At 36.3% G+C, this 18191-nt stretch overlaps 1 protein-coding gene across 1 annotated transcript in view; it reads right to left on the reverse strand.

Annotated features, from left to right (window-relative positions):
- The window catches only part of LOC131203611 (zinc metalloproteinase-disintegrin-like 2d), a 34163-nt gene extending 19322 nt beyond the window's left edge, over positions 1 to 14841 (reverse strand). The window contains exons 1-7 of the mRNA XM_058193991.1: positions 14739 to 14841; positions 12830 to 12931; positions 9090 to 9285; positions 5001 to 5063; positions 4262 to 4333; positions 2167 to 2336; positions 542 to 626 (exon numbers count right to left, since the gene is read on the reverse strand). Of these exons, the coding sequence (XP_058049974.1) occupies positions 542 to 626; positions 2167 to 2336; positions 4262 to 4333; positions 5001 to 5063; positions 9090 to 9285; positions 12830 to 12931; positions 14739 to 14797 (747 nt within the window). The 5' untranslated portion in view covers positions 14798 to 14841. The remainder of the gene's footprint in view (positions 1 to 541; positions 627 to 2166; positions 2337 to 4261; positions 4334 to 5000; positions 5064 to 9089; positions 9286 to 12829; positions 12932 to 14738) is intronic.
- Positions 14842 to 18191: the final 3350 nt, after the last annotated feature.

The raw sequence follows: 18191 nt of genomic DNA on the forward strand, positions 1-18191 counted from the left end.
CAGAAGAATTATTTGGGAGTACTGTAACCTGATTTGACCTGCTCATTTGCCAATTAGAGCACAGTTTGACTGCTCCTGATCCGGAAGCATTATAATATATTGTCACCTTCCTGGGATGGTATTCACTTACCTTTTTACCGGTTCGGAAAAGTGCATGTGCCACATTTGTGTATGTGCAGGGCCTTCTGCGCATGTCCAGAGTATCAAAAACAGGACACGATGTCATCAGGGCAGGTGGGTGGAGCCTCCCGCAGCTGCTGCTACCAGTTCGCATGAACCGGATAGAACCGGCTGAATACCATCACTGTCACCTTCTGATATATAGCACATTGCATACAAAAAGCTCAATCTACAATATGTCTAGAATGCATTGTGCCAAAATGTCATTGGTTGAGGACTTGGAAATGTCAAATCCACAAATAAATATGGATGAAAATGACATGGATCAAAAATATGAAGACACTTTATTTGTAAAGAAATTATGCCCATATATAAGTTTTCACTTGAGTACAAATAGGTAACAGGTATCCTTTCGACTGACCTGAACAATTGCTGCAGAATGCTTTGGCTTGCAAAGGGTGCCCAAGTAACCAAGTCCTACAACTGGTCCATCGAAATCAATGCCCCTGTAAGAAAAAGGGGAGGGGGATAAAATTTATATACGATAGAAGCACATTATGTAGTCTTAGGGCATACATAACTTTCTATGGCTTTTTGCAAACCCCTTGTCCTGTCCTCAGTTACTACCAGTTTTCAGAATGTTAGAATTCATTTTAGGCTCTAAACTCAGAAGCCATTTAACTAAGCAGATCTGTTAAACTTATTCAGGATGCATTTTCACTATATGGGGATCTGGCTGGTGTTAGCGTGAATTAGGTTGGGGAGAGGGGTTAGCATGTTGTCTGAATCCAGTCCACTAGGTTAATTTAAATTCCATTAACTATGAAAACCCCAAATACATATTTATTTAATAGATTTTGTCTATCAGTTTAGCTGTTGAAGACTGGATGGGTTTGGAAGAGGTGATTGGGTGACAAGTCAAATCAACATCTGTGGCAAAAATAAAATGGATTTTTAAAATGGATTTTAATATTCTCCCTTGCACTTAGATCTGCCTCCATCTAGCCCCTAACATATTTCATAAGACCTACTTGCTTTGCACATATCCTATTAAGATTGCTCACTACACAATTGTTATTTGCCCAATATCTTATAGATATAAAACAATAAAAGTGTCATTTTCCCACTCATGAAATTATGTGACAATACATAGGCTGATGGGGTGCAGAACTGAGCAGTTAAGACACTTGGCTTGTTTCCTAGAAGGTGGAGGGTTTGAGACCTAAGACCTTGTCTTATATTGTTTTGAACCCTGAAATAAGTGCTCAGCCTTATTGCCATGTGCTCAAAAGCCCAATTGGGCTTATTTTCAGGGGATGTCTTATTTTGTTTTGTGTGTGTGTGTATACATACATACATATATACCTACCTACATACATACATATATAGTATTTTATTATTTGTAAGCCTATTTTATTATTTGTACCCTATGACTATCATTAAGTGTTGTAAGTGTTGTACCTTGATGAAGGTATCTTTTCTTTTATGTACACCGAGAGCTTATGCACCAAAACAAATTCCTTGTGTGTTCAATCACACTTGGCCAATAAAAAATTCTATTCTATTCTATTCTATTCTACTCTACTCTCTCTACTCTACTCTACTCTACTCTACTCTACTCTACTCTACTCTACTCTACTCTACTCTACTCTACTCTACTCTATTCTATTCTTTAGTTTATTTTTGTTTTATCTGTTTTCTAATGCAAGCATTCATTTATTTGATGCAGAATGGGAATCAAAACATTACTTAATTGAATGAAAAATGCATGTGTAAGTACAGTCAAAGCATAACAGGATAATCATTTGAGTTTCAATTTTAAATCCCGGTGAAATATCAGCTGAATTTTTGACTGCAATCATTCAAGGACTTCTCAAAACTAACTCTCATCTAGAAAAAAAGAAAGTGGTTGACTTTTGACCCAGAAATACAGTTCACATATGGGTTAAAGTATACAGCATAGAGCGGAAGCTGTGCAAGCACTAACCTTCCCATAATCCTCCACTCCCAGACACCCCTATTCCCTTTCCCCACAATGAGACATACGTGAGTAACTGAGCATTATCATTCTTTTTGCGCGGCAGCAAATCTTTTTCTCTCCATTCTCCAAATAATTCCAAAGTGACCTCCGATGCTGATTGCACCTTAATTTTATCTTTGTTGGACCAAATTTCTAGGTCAATCAGTGCTACATAAATATCCAAAGGTCTGTAAATCTGTCAGGTGAACATGGCAACAATCAGAAACTCAAATGCAAGTAAACCTTGAGAAACCTTTCAAGATTAAAAAGCAACTGACATTGGCTTCTGTGGGCACGTAAAAAAAAAATAGATCTAGGCATCCACAGAAGAGAAATCTCTGGAGCTCTGGACTCCATTGCTGTCTGAATTTGCTGCTTTGCTTACTCAAGAAAGTTGTTTAGTCAGATAATGAAATGTCTCCAAGGGAATCACCAAGTTCAGACAGCACTAAGGACTCTATATATTGGGGAATAATAATAATGTGTTAAGCAGGAGAAAGCGAAAAAGTACTGGGTTAAGATACAGGGATGGTTACAGGATATAACAAAATGCCAAATTGAACTGAATCCAGAAATCCAGAAATCTCTTGGGAATGTTTAAGACAAAATTTGATAAAAAAACAAGATACTTGATTTTGCACATTCTAACAGCGGCAAGGATTGCGTTCGCGCAACATTGGAAACTCAGTAAGATACCACCAGAGAGTCTGATTATCCAAAAAGTATATGATTGCTCAGAAATGGATAGGCTTACCATAGAATTATGGTAATAGTTTGACAGCTTGAGAAATAGAAAACAATATATATATAAGCCTATTGATGATTAGATGTATATAATGTATATAGAAATTATATGGAAGGTAGATCCGAAATATACAATAATGTCACGGCTCTGTTGAATATGTACAATTGTTATGAAAAAACCATAATAAAAATAAAATTATTATTATTATTAATGATGATGATGATGTGTTAAGCAGGAGAAATAAATAAAATGATAAAATGAAATACGTGATTTGACTCATGGATCTTCCTGTTATCTCCCTGATTCTAACTGATCATCAACAATGAAAATGTAAACAAGGCTAATAGGACGAGTGTAGCTCCTCCTAGGTACCACAATCCAACTCAAATTGAGTTCCTCTTTCCAGGGTTCTTCTCAGGGATCAGTTTCATAATCAATTGAGCTTGGAGTAGTCTGAATCTGTCCATCTCTTTCTAATTTATTTTTATTTATTTATTTATTTCATTAACATGAAATAACTATATAACATATAAGCATATATATGAGCATAAGTATGTAATAACTGTATTAATTGGATATAATGAAGAGGAACAATAGGACAGGGAATGGTAGGCATGCTGGTACTCTTATGCATGCCCCTTACAGACCTCTTAGGAATGGGGTGAAGTCAATAGTAGATAATTTTTGGTTAAAGATTTTGGGATTTTGAGAAGAGACCACAGAGTCAGGTAAAGGGTTCCAAGCATTAACAACTCTGTTACAGAAGTCATATTTTCTGCAATCAAGATTGAAGCGGTTAACATTAAGTTTAAATCTATTGTTTGCTCTTGTATTGTTGTGATTGAAGCTGAAGAAGTTTTCAACAGGAAGAACATTGCAATAGATAATTCTATGATTTAAGTACAGGTCGAAGGCGGCGGAGTTCTAAATTTTCTAAACATTTACTTGTTTAAACTTTTAAATTTGTTTAAATTTTCTAAACATTTATTTATTTAAACTTGGACATTTTCTAATGTCCAAGTTCAGAACTACAGCCCTCAAAGAATCCAGCTACAGGTGTAGTTCTGATTGAATTCTTGCAACACTTTTGGATTTGCATCCTCCCAACACAGTGGCTGTATTCACATAAGAGGCTTATTAACCTAGTTATTGAATTAAACCATTTTCTGGGATGACATTCTATGCTGGATCACCAGCTGGCCAAATGACCTAGTTTCACCTGACTCAAAGCCCCAAAAGGTAGCATTCTTATAGAAGTCCATCTCCTAGCTCTCTTTACCTGGTTAGTGTGTTATGTGAACACAGTGAGAATCTGAGATGGGACTGAGAGAAGTTTAAATCCAACAAGTGAAATAATTTTTGCCATGTCTTCTTACCAGATTTACAATGTTGACAGTTTCAAATATTCTTGTTCTTATAGCAGATATATTGCCGCTGTATTTCCTGTACTATAGAAAAGACAAGAAAGTTAAAATGAGATCATAATTATAGGAAGAAGGGAGAGAAGGAGAAAGAACATATCAATGAAAGAATCATTGAATTTGCTAATTTAGACAAAAATAATATTTTTATCCAAGCAGTCCAAATAATTCTTTTGTGCTGATCTTTTAATTTACATTTGTGCCATTAATATATTAAGGTTATTAACTTTTCAGCAGCATGCATGGGCTCTCCTCCTGATTGGAGAAAATTTTGGTCAGCCTACTGCTTTCCTAAATTGGATGCCATATTTCCACATTTAGAGAAGTGTAAGATAAGCATTCTCCACTAGACATCTTACTCTTCATGCGTTGTCAACTTGGATAAACAAATAGTGCAGGGATGTTTCAAAGAAACCCATAGAATTGTTTAACCAGTGTGGGATAAAAATAAATTTAGATGGAATCCATGAAGAACAAATGTGCAAATTAGAGTATATTTAGAAATGCTTTGTAACTTTGTAAATATTGGTTGAGTCCAATAACAAAAAATATCAAAGTTATGATACAGCACATTTAAAGAGAAATCCAGTTAGGGTGTTTGCTAATGTCATCAAAAGTGCCCAAATTAAAAAAGGCAGAAACAAAATGCTGTATCAAAGCAGAAAGAAAATGGAATGATATCCAGGGTACTTACCATTACATTGTCCACAACTACATAAAACTCAATGTATTTGGGGGCCTTCAAGTATCTGTCTTGCTAAAGAGAACAATAAATAAAAGGCTGTTTAGAGATTTTGCTCCCAGCAGCCCACAAGAATCTTGGTCACCATCAGATAATCAGAAAACGGCTTGTTATATTCCCTGATCAAAATACTTTATTTTCAGAAATGTTGGTTCTTTGAAGAAGACATTTATAGGGAGACAGCTTGGTAAAATTTTATCACTTAAGCGCAGGGGTCCCAAAACCCTGGGCCACAACCCACTTCCGGGCCTTGGAAGTGATGGATGTGCATCTCACTTGCATGGGCAACAAGCAAGCACGGGGGGCGGGCATGCTCCATTTGCATGAGATGGTGCATGTGCCCACTGCTCACACAAATGGAGCTGTGCACATACATGACCCTTCTTCTCGCATGGAACCAACTCCTCCCCCCCTCAGTCTGCAAAGCTGGAAAGGTTGGGGAAGTCTGAATGTTTGAGGAAAAAGTACATTATGCAATGGTTTGCAAAGCAGAAACAAAAGTTGTCACCTTTTAAAAAAAATTGTCATGACACAAATCACTTTCTTTATATTAATATGGTGTGGCATTTGTTTCCAATTAATGTTTTTGGAATTTAGGATGCCAACATTTACAGATAAATTTATTTATTTATTTATTTTATACAAGTTTTTATTGGTTATTCAATTTCCCGCCTTCCACACAACCACAATTCATGAACAGAGTATTGACATTTTCTTATCTTATACAATTCAAAATATTCAAATAGATTTTTCTTAGTTACAATTTCAGTCAAGATGTTCCTTTTTCCCCCCCATAGTTTTTTATTCCTTTTCTAATATTGCTTTGCATATTTTATTCAATCACATCTACTTTCACCCTTCATTTTCTAATTTCTCCATTTTTGTTCATATTCATTCCCTTTCATTCATTTTTTTGTTTAACTATTTCAATTTTTATGCTTGGCATATTTTCGGGGTTGTCTTTTCTCCATTTCCTTTTCACAACAATCTCTTCCCTTGCACTCCTCTCTCTCTCTCTCTCCTTTCTTCCTACCTCCTTTCTTCCTCTCTTCTCCCCCTCCTTTTCTACTTCCCTTTCCCTTCTCCTCTACCACCCTGCTTCCTCCCTATCTAACCTTCTCTCCTACACTTACTTCCCTTCCCTTCCCTCTTCTCCTCTTCCCTTCCTTCTTTCTCTCTCCCTCTCTCTTCCTTCCAACTCTCTCCTTCCTCTTATCTCTCTCCATTGCTGTATCTATTTTCAATATCTCTAATGTCCAGACATCCCCAATTGTCTCATTTATTACATATATTTTTAAAACCTCCTCTCCCATATTTTAAACCTTAACATTGGATTCATCTTATTTCATTTATATCATACAATCAATTGGTACAACTTTCCACCTCTTATTTTCTTAACATTTCTCTTCAAAATTCAATACTTATTATTTTCTTCCAGCAATGTACATCATTTACTAACGTTTCAATCTTGTTCCCTTTTACATCTTAAATTCCAATCATCTTCATTTATAAACCATACAATGCCAAATTACCTCCGCTGGATTTTCCATTCTTTTATAAATTTAAAATTTATATCTTAATCATCATCTTTAATTTTTTTCATTCCATGCATTATCCAACACAAAAAGAAAAAGAAAAAAAGGAAGCAAGACTATCTCTACTTTAATTTCTTTTCTTTTATTAATTTTTCTCCTACTTCTAACCATTTTCTTTCAGTCTCTCCCAAATCCCATCTCAGTATTTTTCTCCCTTTCTTCCTTTCTTCCATTTTCTTTTTTCTCCCTTTCTTATTTCCTCTTTTCCACTTTCCTCTAACTTTAACTCTTTTGATGTCCCCCCTCAATTTTTCTCTATTTCCTCCTCTTCTCTTTAATCTTGCACTGCTAATCCCAGTGTAATCATCTGTTTTTTTTGTATTTTCCATTTTTTTAGTTTTCCTTCTCAATTTTTTCTTTTTCACTTTCCCCCCCTTTTTTAAGATTCCTTTCCCATTCTTCATTTTCATTTTTTCACTATCAGTCCCAATATAATCATTTGTATTATCCTCACTAATTTCTTTTCCAGCATTATGTCTCATAGTTTCCTCATCTTCTATTTTTTTAAGCCATAATTCTGCTTGTTTGTTTCCGTTAATAGACTCTTGGACCATCAAAAGCATCTCCCATAATTCTTCCCAATTTTCCATATTTTCAATACAGGGAGAAAAACTTTTTTAAATTTATTTATAACTTAACCCAAATTCAAGTCCATATATCTCTTTTCTTCTTTATTTCTGGAAGAGTCTAATTCCAATGTATCTTGAAACTGTTTCAATTTCAATCCTTATCAGCCCTTGTCAGTTCTACTCCTCTTTCTACCAGCAGCTGTAAAAACAATGCTACTTTCTTTCTTTCCTCCAGCAGATGTCTTTTGTCAATTTACAAATACTTCCACAACAAAATGTCCCTTATTAGTCAGCAAACTTATTGTTTCCGGTCTTAGTTCTCTTGTTAGCGAATGATGTTTCCTTCTATTTTCTGTTTCTTTTCATGATCTCTTCCAACACCAAATTAACCAAATTAAAGATCAGATGGAAATTTCTTTTTAGGGCTTCAATTGCAAAGTTCCGTTTTACTTTTACTTTTCTTTTGTTTATTCTCCCACACGCCAATTTAGCCGCTGATTTCCAATTGAAGGCTTCTTTTAAAGTTAAATAAGTTTTCTTTTTACCTCTGCATTGGCAAATCGCTTTTCAGTAAGAATACTCGGTTCAATCACCTCTCCTGCTCCATTCTTTTGGTGTGGCCACCCCCACTTGTGACAGCTCTAATGGCTGTCTTCCCAAGCTGCTGAGTCAGAGGCTTATATTGGCGCTCCAGGGAATTTGCCACTTCCCTGATCGCGCTGAACCGTGCCTCCCTTCTTCATTGTCTCTCCAAGACAGTTATGGTCCATAAAGGACCCCCAAAGCGGCTGGGATATTGGTGTTCCTCTGGAGACCCAGGGATCGCTATCCCGCAGCGACACTGGACACGCCCCCTCCCCCACATTTAAAGATAAATTTATATAAGAATACCTAGTTCTGAACAGAATTTAATAGGAATAAAAGCAAGCATGTGAAGAAATCGCTTTCTTTGACCTATTTTTCAGCCTGATGGTCCAATGCCTTTCTCACTTTTCCTTCCCTTTCTCAAACAAAGGATCTCAACCAATCATATGAGAAACATGGTGATGTGGTCATGCTATGTAACCATTTAGACCTTGCCTGCAATGATATCACACTATGCATCGAAGACAAGATAAGGGGAGGCAATCAGACATTTTGACCCGTGAACTCACCCTAAATGGTCAAAGATGTATATCTTTCTTTTGATGTAATTTTGAAATGATTATTGAAGTATTGTTTCAGACTGCTCAGGCAAAAGGAACAAGAACAACATGGTTAAGTGCTGAGAGTAGTTTCTTTATTGCTACTCTCCTATAGACAGGACTCTTGCCAGACTAAAGTATACTCTGTGTAACCATTGGATACATCCTGTGAAAGTTTTGGGGAGGATCCTTTCTGGGCTGGGAAAGAGCCCTTCCCTCCTGCCTTCCACTCCTAGATTTCACCACTAGAATGCCCAAATTACTCAGGAAGGACACTTAAGCTAAGATCTGCATGTTTGTGGGTGTTTTACTTGCTACTTTCCCTAGGAAAGTGTATTCATGTTTTTTCAGCCTATAGAGCTATAAAGCCAAATTGCCAATTCTAGGATGCAATTTCTCTCCTTGCTCTCTGACAGTCACTTTCTTAACTCTGCTGCACAAGATCCAGTTTGAATAAAATGACCATGACCAGACATTGAGACTAGAACATTCAAGATAAAGGACCAATTAAACATAATGCATATAACCACAACTTGCTGAGGATAAAGAATTTAGAAATGGAGGCTCCTCCCTTATGAATTCTATCTAATCACCCCCAAAGAATTTCTCTTTTGCTTTGCATTTTAGAAATAAGTAAATGAATCCCTGTTCTCTAACCATGATATATACCTGAGAGTTTAATATAAGACTTACTTTATCAGTAAGAACTAACTGAGAGGGCTTTTTAATGGGCTCATATGATTCCCAAGTAGTCTGGGTTACCCCACAGATTTTGGGGGTCTCATCCTCCTTTTCTACATTTTCAGCTTTGTAGACTGCATGGGCTTCACTGTCGGAAAGCTTCATGGGTTCAATAAGATATGTCTCCCTTTGATACTTGAAATATCCTCTGTAAAACAATGTAGAAAAGGGTGGTCAGAGATGGTGGTCAATAGAAGAGAATATTGTTAGTTCAGGGATGACCTGCACTGATGATGTTACCTAGTTGGGTAATGAAATGTCTTCAAGGAAACAACTAAACTCTGAGAGCCATTTTTAACTAACCAAGTCAACAGTCCCTGTGTTTTTGAATCCCTCCTTAAAACTAACTGAATTTATTATTTTCTATCCTCAGAACTCATATCACTTTCTCATGCTTCCCAAAGATACAGCTACAATCAGAAAAATACACATTCGCAACACAACCAGGAAATATCTGTACAGTATTTGTATAGAGAAAGTTTGGCGTGGAATCCAATATTGTATATTACCTAGAGTTTTTTTTAACATAAAATTTCTATCTATGCAAATATAAGACTAAACCTATTGAAAGATTCTGTTTTTGTTTAAATAATTTCACATAATTGTGAAACACACACACACACACACACACACACACACACACACACACACATATGTAGGTCTTGGCATTTTCGGGTCTTTTCCCATGTAAGGTTGAGAGTATCTTGGTGACGTTTTGACAAGGTCTCACTCATCATCTTCAGGCTGGTGTCTTCAGCTTCAAAGTCCCAGCCACAAAAATTGACCCCGGACACAGGACAACACACAATGCCACCACCAATCATCCTCACCAGATTCAAACCCAAACCCATCCCACAGATGAAACACAACCACCATCCAGAAGCCAGACCATGCTGACTTACTAGCTGCTGTCTGATACACAGCAGGCTTGACACACACCAGGGACACATGATAGGACCTCAGACTCGGAGCCAAACCAGGGCCCGGGATGCTGCAACACAGCCATCTACTCAAGACATCACATCACAGAACTTCAGAGGCCACAACACCAAAGCTCAGAAACAAAAGACTAGGACCACATCCACACAGGATGCTATGAAACAGCCGACCAATCTGCAAACACCCACTCCATCTACCAATCAGGATACAACCACAGAGCCAACCAATGCAACTCCTCATAAACTAATCTGCAAACAACTCCATCTACCAATCGAGATGCAACCACACAGCCACAAGCTCACAGCAACATTACCAGTATTTATAGAGGGGCAGCTCAAGCTCTTTGCTGAAGCAAGCTGAGACACCAGTCTGAAGATGATGAGTGAGACCTCGTCGAAATGTCACCAAGATACTCTCAACCTTACTCGGGAAAAGACCCAAAAATGCCAAGACATATATATATATATATATATATATATATATATATATATATATGTATATGTATATGTATATGTATATGTATATGTATATGTATATGTATATGTAGGTCTTTGGTTTCGGTTTTTGAGAAATTGGAAGTGTCTTGGCGACATTTAAGTCATTCATCATCTTCAGCCTTCAGCTTTGGGAGCAATGTGATTGCAGCTGTTTCTTCCTTTTAACTGCTAGTGGGGTTTAAACTGATTGGGTGGGAGCTTGTTAAAGATTAGTTGTGCTCTGATTGGCTGGGGTGTCCATTGGTGGGGGCTTGGTTGTGCTCAGACAGTCTGAGTGAATTTGAGCTGTGATTTTGCTGTTTTCTGTGTTTTATTTACATCTTCATAGTGGATGTCTGTCTGCTGTATGTCTATTAGGGTTTGAAATGGCTAATGTTGGAGCTGAGGTCTGGCTTCTGGTCCTGGTGCTTCCTGATCAGTGTGATCTGCTTTCTGGGTGGATGTGTGGTGGTGACATCCTGTGGACTAATTCTGTGTCATTCCTTGTGTTAGGGACTGTAATAATAAGCGGGTTTCAAATGGCTGGTAGGCGGAGGTATCATCTCGTTTGTTCATGCTGTGTGGGCGTTTTTCTATCTCGATGGCTTCTCTGATTATTCTGTTGTTAAAGTGTTCAGTTTTGGCGATAGTTCTGGTCTTTTTAAAGTCAATATCGTGTCCTGTGGCTTTAAGGTGTTGGACCAGGGAAGAAGTTGGTTCCTCTTTTTTGACTGAGTTCTTGTGTTCTTCAATGCGTGCACTTAAGCCTGAAGATGACGAATGAGACTTCATCGAAACGTCGCCAAGACACTTCCAATTTTACGCGGGAGAAAACCCGAATGACCAAAGACCTACATACAAACACCCGCGAAAACCTCAGAAAATATATATATATATATATGTCTAAAATGTTCATCATTTTGTTTATTCCTCCACTGCATGGACATAGTCACTGTACAAAGGAAATCTTTTAGTGTCTTCTTCAATAACAGCAATTGGGAGGACTTTGAATCTGACTAATGATTTCTAAATTTTGGGATTTTTGTGCGGCTAAGATATCTAGCTGGTTGGAGAAGGTGTGCAGAGTGACTCAAGAAAATGTTTCTGGGTAGAACTGAAAAGTCTGCCATATAGAAAGGAAGCATGGACTTGGAAGCTCCTTTAAACAGACTTGATTTAGTTCCTTTGTGTCTCTACTGGCTGGCAACAGTAGAGACACAAAGTCTTTCTAAATTCTGCAGAAGTCACACCCAACTAATTTGTATGAAAAACTCATTTTAAATTGGAGTTATGACAACCCCAAGAGCAGTATTTTATTCTTAATAAAATAAATAAAAAAATCAGTTATACCATGCAGAGCTGCAGGAGTAGCATCCTGAAGTAACCATGATAATGCAGACCAACACACAAATAGTAAATATTCTGTTCAAATTATAAGCCTTTTTCTCCACCAACCTTGTCTTCTTGGAAATCAGCTCTAGTGATGAACCACAGGATTTGCTGAATAAACTGTCAGACTTGATGATTGTCCTACGTTCTGAAATCTTACCATAATGTATGAAAAATTCCACATTTACTAATGATACCAATTAATTGTTATTTCCTTGAACCCACACAATGAAAGCTTTCAGATATATGCACAGAGATATAATTCCTAGCATCATCTGGAATCAGGATTCATGTAGACATTAAAGTCAGAAGATTTCTGTTACACACTAAGTAGGAGCAATTTGTATGAACTTTGAAGATGTTAAGCAAGAAGTAGATACTTTTTGGACAAAGAGGATGCACTTTTAGATGAATTTGGGAGGAAGGGGCCAAGGACTTCATGAAGCATGTTAATGCTGTGATATTTTTGCTGTGCAGCCATGTTCTGGGCCCTTTTAATGTGAGAGGTATCAAATGAATTTCTGTATAGGAGCAAAGTCAACTTCTCTCACCTTTAGTATTACAAACAAATTATTTTCCATTTATCACTGTAATCTGGTTTAAAAATGAAAAGGTAGATCTTATAAACCTGATGTTCTCATAATAAATCTATTTGTGAAACTCACTCAAAAATGTTTGCTTTTAACCAGAAGGAAAGAACTGGTTGATTGAAATCTTGCCCTATTAATTCAATGCATTAAACAAACTGGGTTTAACAATCCATACATCCTTATATGAATATTTCGGTATAAGATACTTTATACATATACAGTCCTTCTTGTTTGAGTAGCCTGGTCTGGTACATAAAATCTATGGAATATTGTGCCCAAATATTCCTCAATTTATTTCCTAAAAGACACTCTGGATATTACCTTAACCGGAGGGTTTGTTGTAATTTCTCTGCCATCAGGGGAATAATGAGTTTCACTGTAATCTCCTGCAAAAAGTCCTCTGGAAAGAATGCAAAGAAAAGAATATCTATGTCAGGAATTAAGTAAGACAGAGATAATTTTATAGTAAGTCTACAAGTACTTATTTTAGCATATTGTTTGGTATCAAGGGAAAGGAGCAGGTATTCGAACCTCATGAGGAGGCCTATTTAAGGGGAGTACTGAGCATACTAGATTCCCCAAAGGAAAGGGATTTACACCAAGGAAATGGTGAAATTCTCTTCATCAAGGCTCAGAGGGGGTATGATTGACCAGGAGAAGACAGTTTGTATTGCTCTTCTTTTCATTCTTCTGGTCTATGCAACCATCTGATGAAACTGCTTGGAAACTATAAAGGAGAGCAGTATAGCTCCATTTACTTAAGAGTAAAATGAAGCAACCTCAAAGAAATGGATGCCTTGAACCTTCATACAGAAGCATCTGTCTTGAAGTTTTAAACAAAACAAAAGGGGACACTAGAATTTCTAAAGCACACTTCAGAATTTATCCTGAAATATCTCCAGTGATATGAGATAAAGTGATACAGAAATACCCACATATAGGGCCATTTCTTTGTAGCCTATACTTAATAATAAAGGCGATATTCATTTGAGGCGCATATAGCATGGTCTACGGAGCTTCTCAGTCATCCAGGTCATAGTTGTCCCAAAGATGATTTTTTTAAAAGGCAAAAATAGCATCTTTTGGATATAGCATGGTCAGAAGCAAAATACATTCTAAAATAAAAGCCAGGCAGTCATTCTCAATGCACCAATTATGTATCTTGGTCTTAACACTAATATTAAATTGCAAAAGCTGCAGAGACTTCCCTTGTTTACAGTACAATGATAGTTATTCTAATTTCAATGGTGATGTGGCATTTACAGAAAATGGTGTATTTTCTTTTAGTGGTGAAATCCAACCTAGAATTAAGAGAAATTTCCTGACAATGGGAATAATTAATAGGTGGAATGGCTTGCCTTCAGAAGTTGTGGGTCTTCCATCACTTGGAAGTTTTTTAGGAATGATTGGAAATCTATAGAATGATATAGTGTCCTGCTTGAGCAGGAGGTTGGACTAGAAGACCTTCAAGGTCCCTTCCAACTATGCTATTTTTTTCTGCTGAAAAATAATTTCATTTTTCCCAGTAATGAAACAAAGCTGCCATTTTTTTTAAAGGCCTGGCTAGATGAGTCAGTGAAAGACCAAAAACCTGTTTCAATGGTTAGTTATTATGCAAATATAAGCCAGGTGGCTTATAATAAAATAAATAATATCTTTATTAATATCTTGATTTACAGTTCAAATGGAACATCACCAAGAAGGCTCACATGGTACCTTTTTTTAAAAAAAAATAAAGCGTAGTGAAACCTGAGCTTATTTAGGTCATGTCCCCTTTTGTGCCCTAAGAGATCATGCTATTTCATGCCTTTCATGCTATATAGGTCTCTTAGGAAATGTTATTCAGATTGATGGGTATCTGTGAAGCAGCATAAGCACTCATTTGAAAAACTCTATAATATTTCATAATTAACCTTTGGTAATTCAAGTGATAGAAGGTTTTGAGCCTTGAATGGTTCAATTTTGTCTAAATTGTTATAGTCCAGCAATGTACCATAGAAAGCATAAATAAAAAAATCTCAGTTCAGGGGTAAAACATAATTAACATGTTCACCAGCTGTATCTATTTCTCCTATGGTGTAAAATTTAATTTACTTTTAGTTTCCCAAACAAAGCAATACAATTATTATTTCTCTTGGATTATGTCCTAGAATATAAATTTTTCGTATTGTCCTAGTAAAGCTAAGAGAACTTCTGAGTTAACATACTTATTTCTTTCTAGATGAAGGACCACTGGCTCTCCATTCACTTGAAATTCATATTGCATTGTGTCTTCATATTTGGTCTGAAATGCAAAGAGTTCGGGGTTTATTTAAAAAATAGACAAATAAAATGTTTACCCTCTTAACAACTCTACACCTGTGTCAAATGGAGAGCTATAGCCAAATTATTTATTAGATTTAGAGTATTTCATCTGGTGCTTGAATCTTCCCTATACATCTTGTTTAATTTATTAGTTATATACTAGAAATGTTCTTTATAAATTTGTTGAATGAATAAACAAATGAATGAATGAATCAGGCACATAGATTGCAATGCATAAATCCAGATAATTATGAGATGGCAGGAAAGGAATACCAAAAGCTCTGTTGGCTGACAAGAAGGAATTTGCTGAGAAACAACTTTCTTATTAATATGATTCTGAACTTTAGAATGCAGTATTTTTTATATACTACTTCATAATCATTAACATTCCTTCCAGGATGAGCCCTTAATAAAGAAAAAGAAAGAAAATAAATTTGGTTTACTTTGAGATATTTTATTTATTTATTTATTTATTTATTTATTTATTTATTGTTAGATTTTATCACTTCTGAAGGACTCATGACATGATTAAAAACAGTAAATATACAAATTAAAACAAAGTTAAAATAACATATTCTATAAATGGGAAAATTTAAAAGTCAAATTTGACCCATAAAATTCATAAATAAATTAAAATTATTAAATTCAAAAGTTTAAAAATATTCCGCTTGGATAAAAAGTATCAATTCCAGAATCCAGTCAGGTAATTCTTAACCAGATCTTAGATTCTCCTGAATTTGAAGACATTGATGGACAGCACTGAAGATCTGTTCTTTAGGCATGTAACAGCATTAATACTTAACATCTTTAAAGATGGTAACCAACATTGAAGCGCAAAGAAAATATGCAGACTATATAAATGTTCAATACAGCTGCATTTGTTAATAGTGCACTTCATAATAGAAAATGCAATAATCCAGATGAATGACAAATAGATGTCAATAATGAACCAATGGTAAAAGCTCTCCTGGAGAGAAAATGGTTTCAAATGACAAACAGAGGAAGTTATTTCTGTTGAATGATAACAGTCAGCTTTCTGACTGTGCAGTGCAGGCACTTTTGGAGGGATACACTGTTTCTCATAAAACTTAGGCACCAGGATGCAGCTTTTAAAAGTACAGCTTATCATCATAAAAAAGCCAGATGAAATGGTTCATATAGATGTTGAACATGGGATGTTATTCTACCATTCCCACATCCACAACTCAATTTGTTATTCATTTACCAATGAAGAATGAATCTTTTTTCAAATGACAGAAATCCAGGTTATCTCTAGGTATGCAATTTGCTGAATGATGTTTGAGAGCTGGGAGTCTAACTGGGCAGTGCAAAAGAAACATTTTTGGAGCTTGAATAATCAGATAAATAAATAAATAAATCTCAATGAATGTGGTAATTTGTATAGTGATAAAGGTACAATAAAAACCTGTAAATCACAATAGTCTGATTCACACAATTTAGTAAACCATAGATTTTAGTATAGCCATCAGTCAAAAAAATGAAACCAAAGAGAACATCTTACCTTGATATGGAAAACTTAAGCATATAGTAAGAGAGCTTGGATCATTTTGGAGCCTGGATCGGACAGGACAGGAATGTCTTTCTGCTTCCAAGCCAACCTGAGCTCTTCTCCTGTTGACTGTGAGAAGCAAGGAACGAGTCCTTCAGCTTCATTCATGCCCTTATATGCAAAGGTGTTTGCTAAAGGATTTGCCCAAATTCTAAGTTGTAACAATATTACTGGAGGGCAGTTTTCCAACTGGCTTAGTGCTTGTCACTCCAACCATGACATCTGAAAAGCTTCTTTGAAGGCATCCCTCAAAGCAAAAGCCAAAAGGAGAGGATTACATGCTCACAGCACTGCCTTCCCTGGCTCACGTGTTAATACAACTAAATTTGGGGCCTCTTAAGGGGGGCATCGGGGTCTTAGATGCCAAAGTTGGTTTTTTAAATAGTATTTTGTGACTAAGAGGCACTTTTTCAGCATTCTAGCATCCTTTCAATATTGCCAGCATTTAGTGCTGGTTGCTAACCAGGAAGCTCAATGAGCTGACTTGTAGCCTCTGAAAAACGATGTTATTGTGGGAAAGACTTTGTCCATGCCAATGCATTTACCTAAGGGGTCCTTGACTTCAGTACAGGGGAAAAAAACCTTCTATGCCATGGTAGATTTCTCCCTTTGTAGAGAACTCAAGAGCTTTTGTTTTCACATAATTCCTTCACCAGCCCCTCCATTTTCTGAAACAGGAGATGTATATGTTGATGTGAATGTCAGCTGCAGTAATATGCATTCAGAGTGAGATCAATTCATCAGTGGAATGGTTTGATTACAGAAATTGTGGGTGCTCCAACACTGGAAGTTTTTCAGTTCAGAAGATTACTCTGGCAATTTTTGGAGAAAGAGAAGCTGCAGTCCTCTTCATTCCAAGAGGACAAAGGCAAAAGAACCTTCTCTTCTTTTAGAAACAAGGAGTTGTGTGAGCCTTTGACACTCTCTTTGGTGGCCAGCTTGTTTTCTTCCAGAACTTCTGCCCTTACCATCATCAGCAGTCCTCTCCTGCAATGAGACCAAACTGATTAAAATTGCAAAGCTTATTATGAGAAGAGCTATAAAAGTAGTCTCAAGCCACATCTTATGCTAAATTTAGCCTTTCTGTTTGAGGGCAGGATAAATGATAAACCATTATAATAGATGCATATTTCTGGAAATATATACTTTCTTTTAATGCATTGCTTATCTCAGTTTGATGCTGAATCTGATCTAAAATTTCTAAATTCTTCTCTCATAATAGGAAAAAGGAGGAAAAGCTTTCCCTTTCAATAACCTTAAAATGTGTTACCCAATGAGCTTTCTTGAAGTGAGACCTTGGTTCTGTTTTAGAGTGATCAAAGAATGAAGAGATTAAAAAATCAGAATTCAGATTAATTCTATCTATCTGCATTTTATTTAGGTGGGTGAATACATGTACAGGTATATATATACTATATGCATAAGGATTTTTCTTTCAGAAACTTTTGCCTTATCTTTACCAATAGTCTCTTAGACTTCCAGATATTGCTAATCAACTGGGCATCTACCAGCAACCCTAAGCAGTGCAGCCATCATATCTAGATTTTAATTTTGTAGCATCTGGAAGTCTTAGGGACACCATCTCTTCTATAAAATCCATAGGGATTCATTTATAGCCAAATTTGCAGCTTCAGGTACCCTTCAACCCTCTTTGCTGATGTAATAGTTCTTGTCTAGGTCAAAGTTATCTCTTGGATTCCCATACTGTATGCCATTGTACTGTACATGCATGCCATTCTTTAGAAAAACAACCCATGGTACATCTCAATGATCAGTTTGTTCTTTT

This window comes from Ahaetulla prasina, chromosome 9, assembly GCF_028640845.1.
Source record: "Ahaetulla prasina isolate Xishuangbanna chromosome 9, ASM2864084v1, whole genome shotgun sequence".
Classification (NCBI taxonomy): Eukaryota; Metazoa; Chordata; class Lepidosauria; order Squamata; family Colubridae; genus Ahaetulla; species Ahaetulla prasina.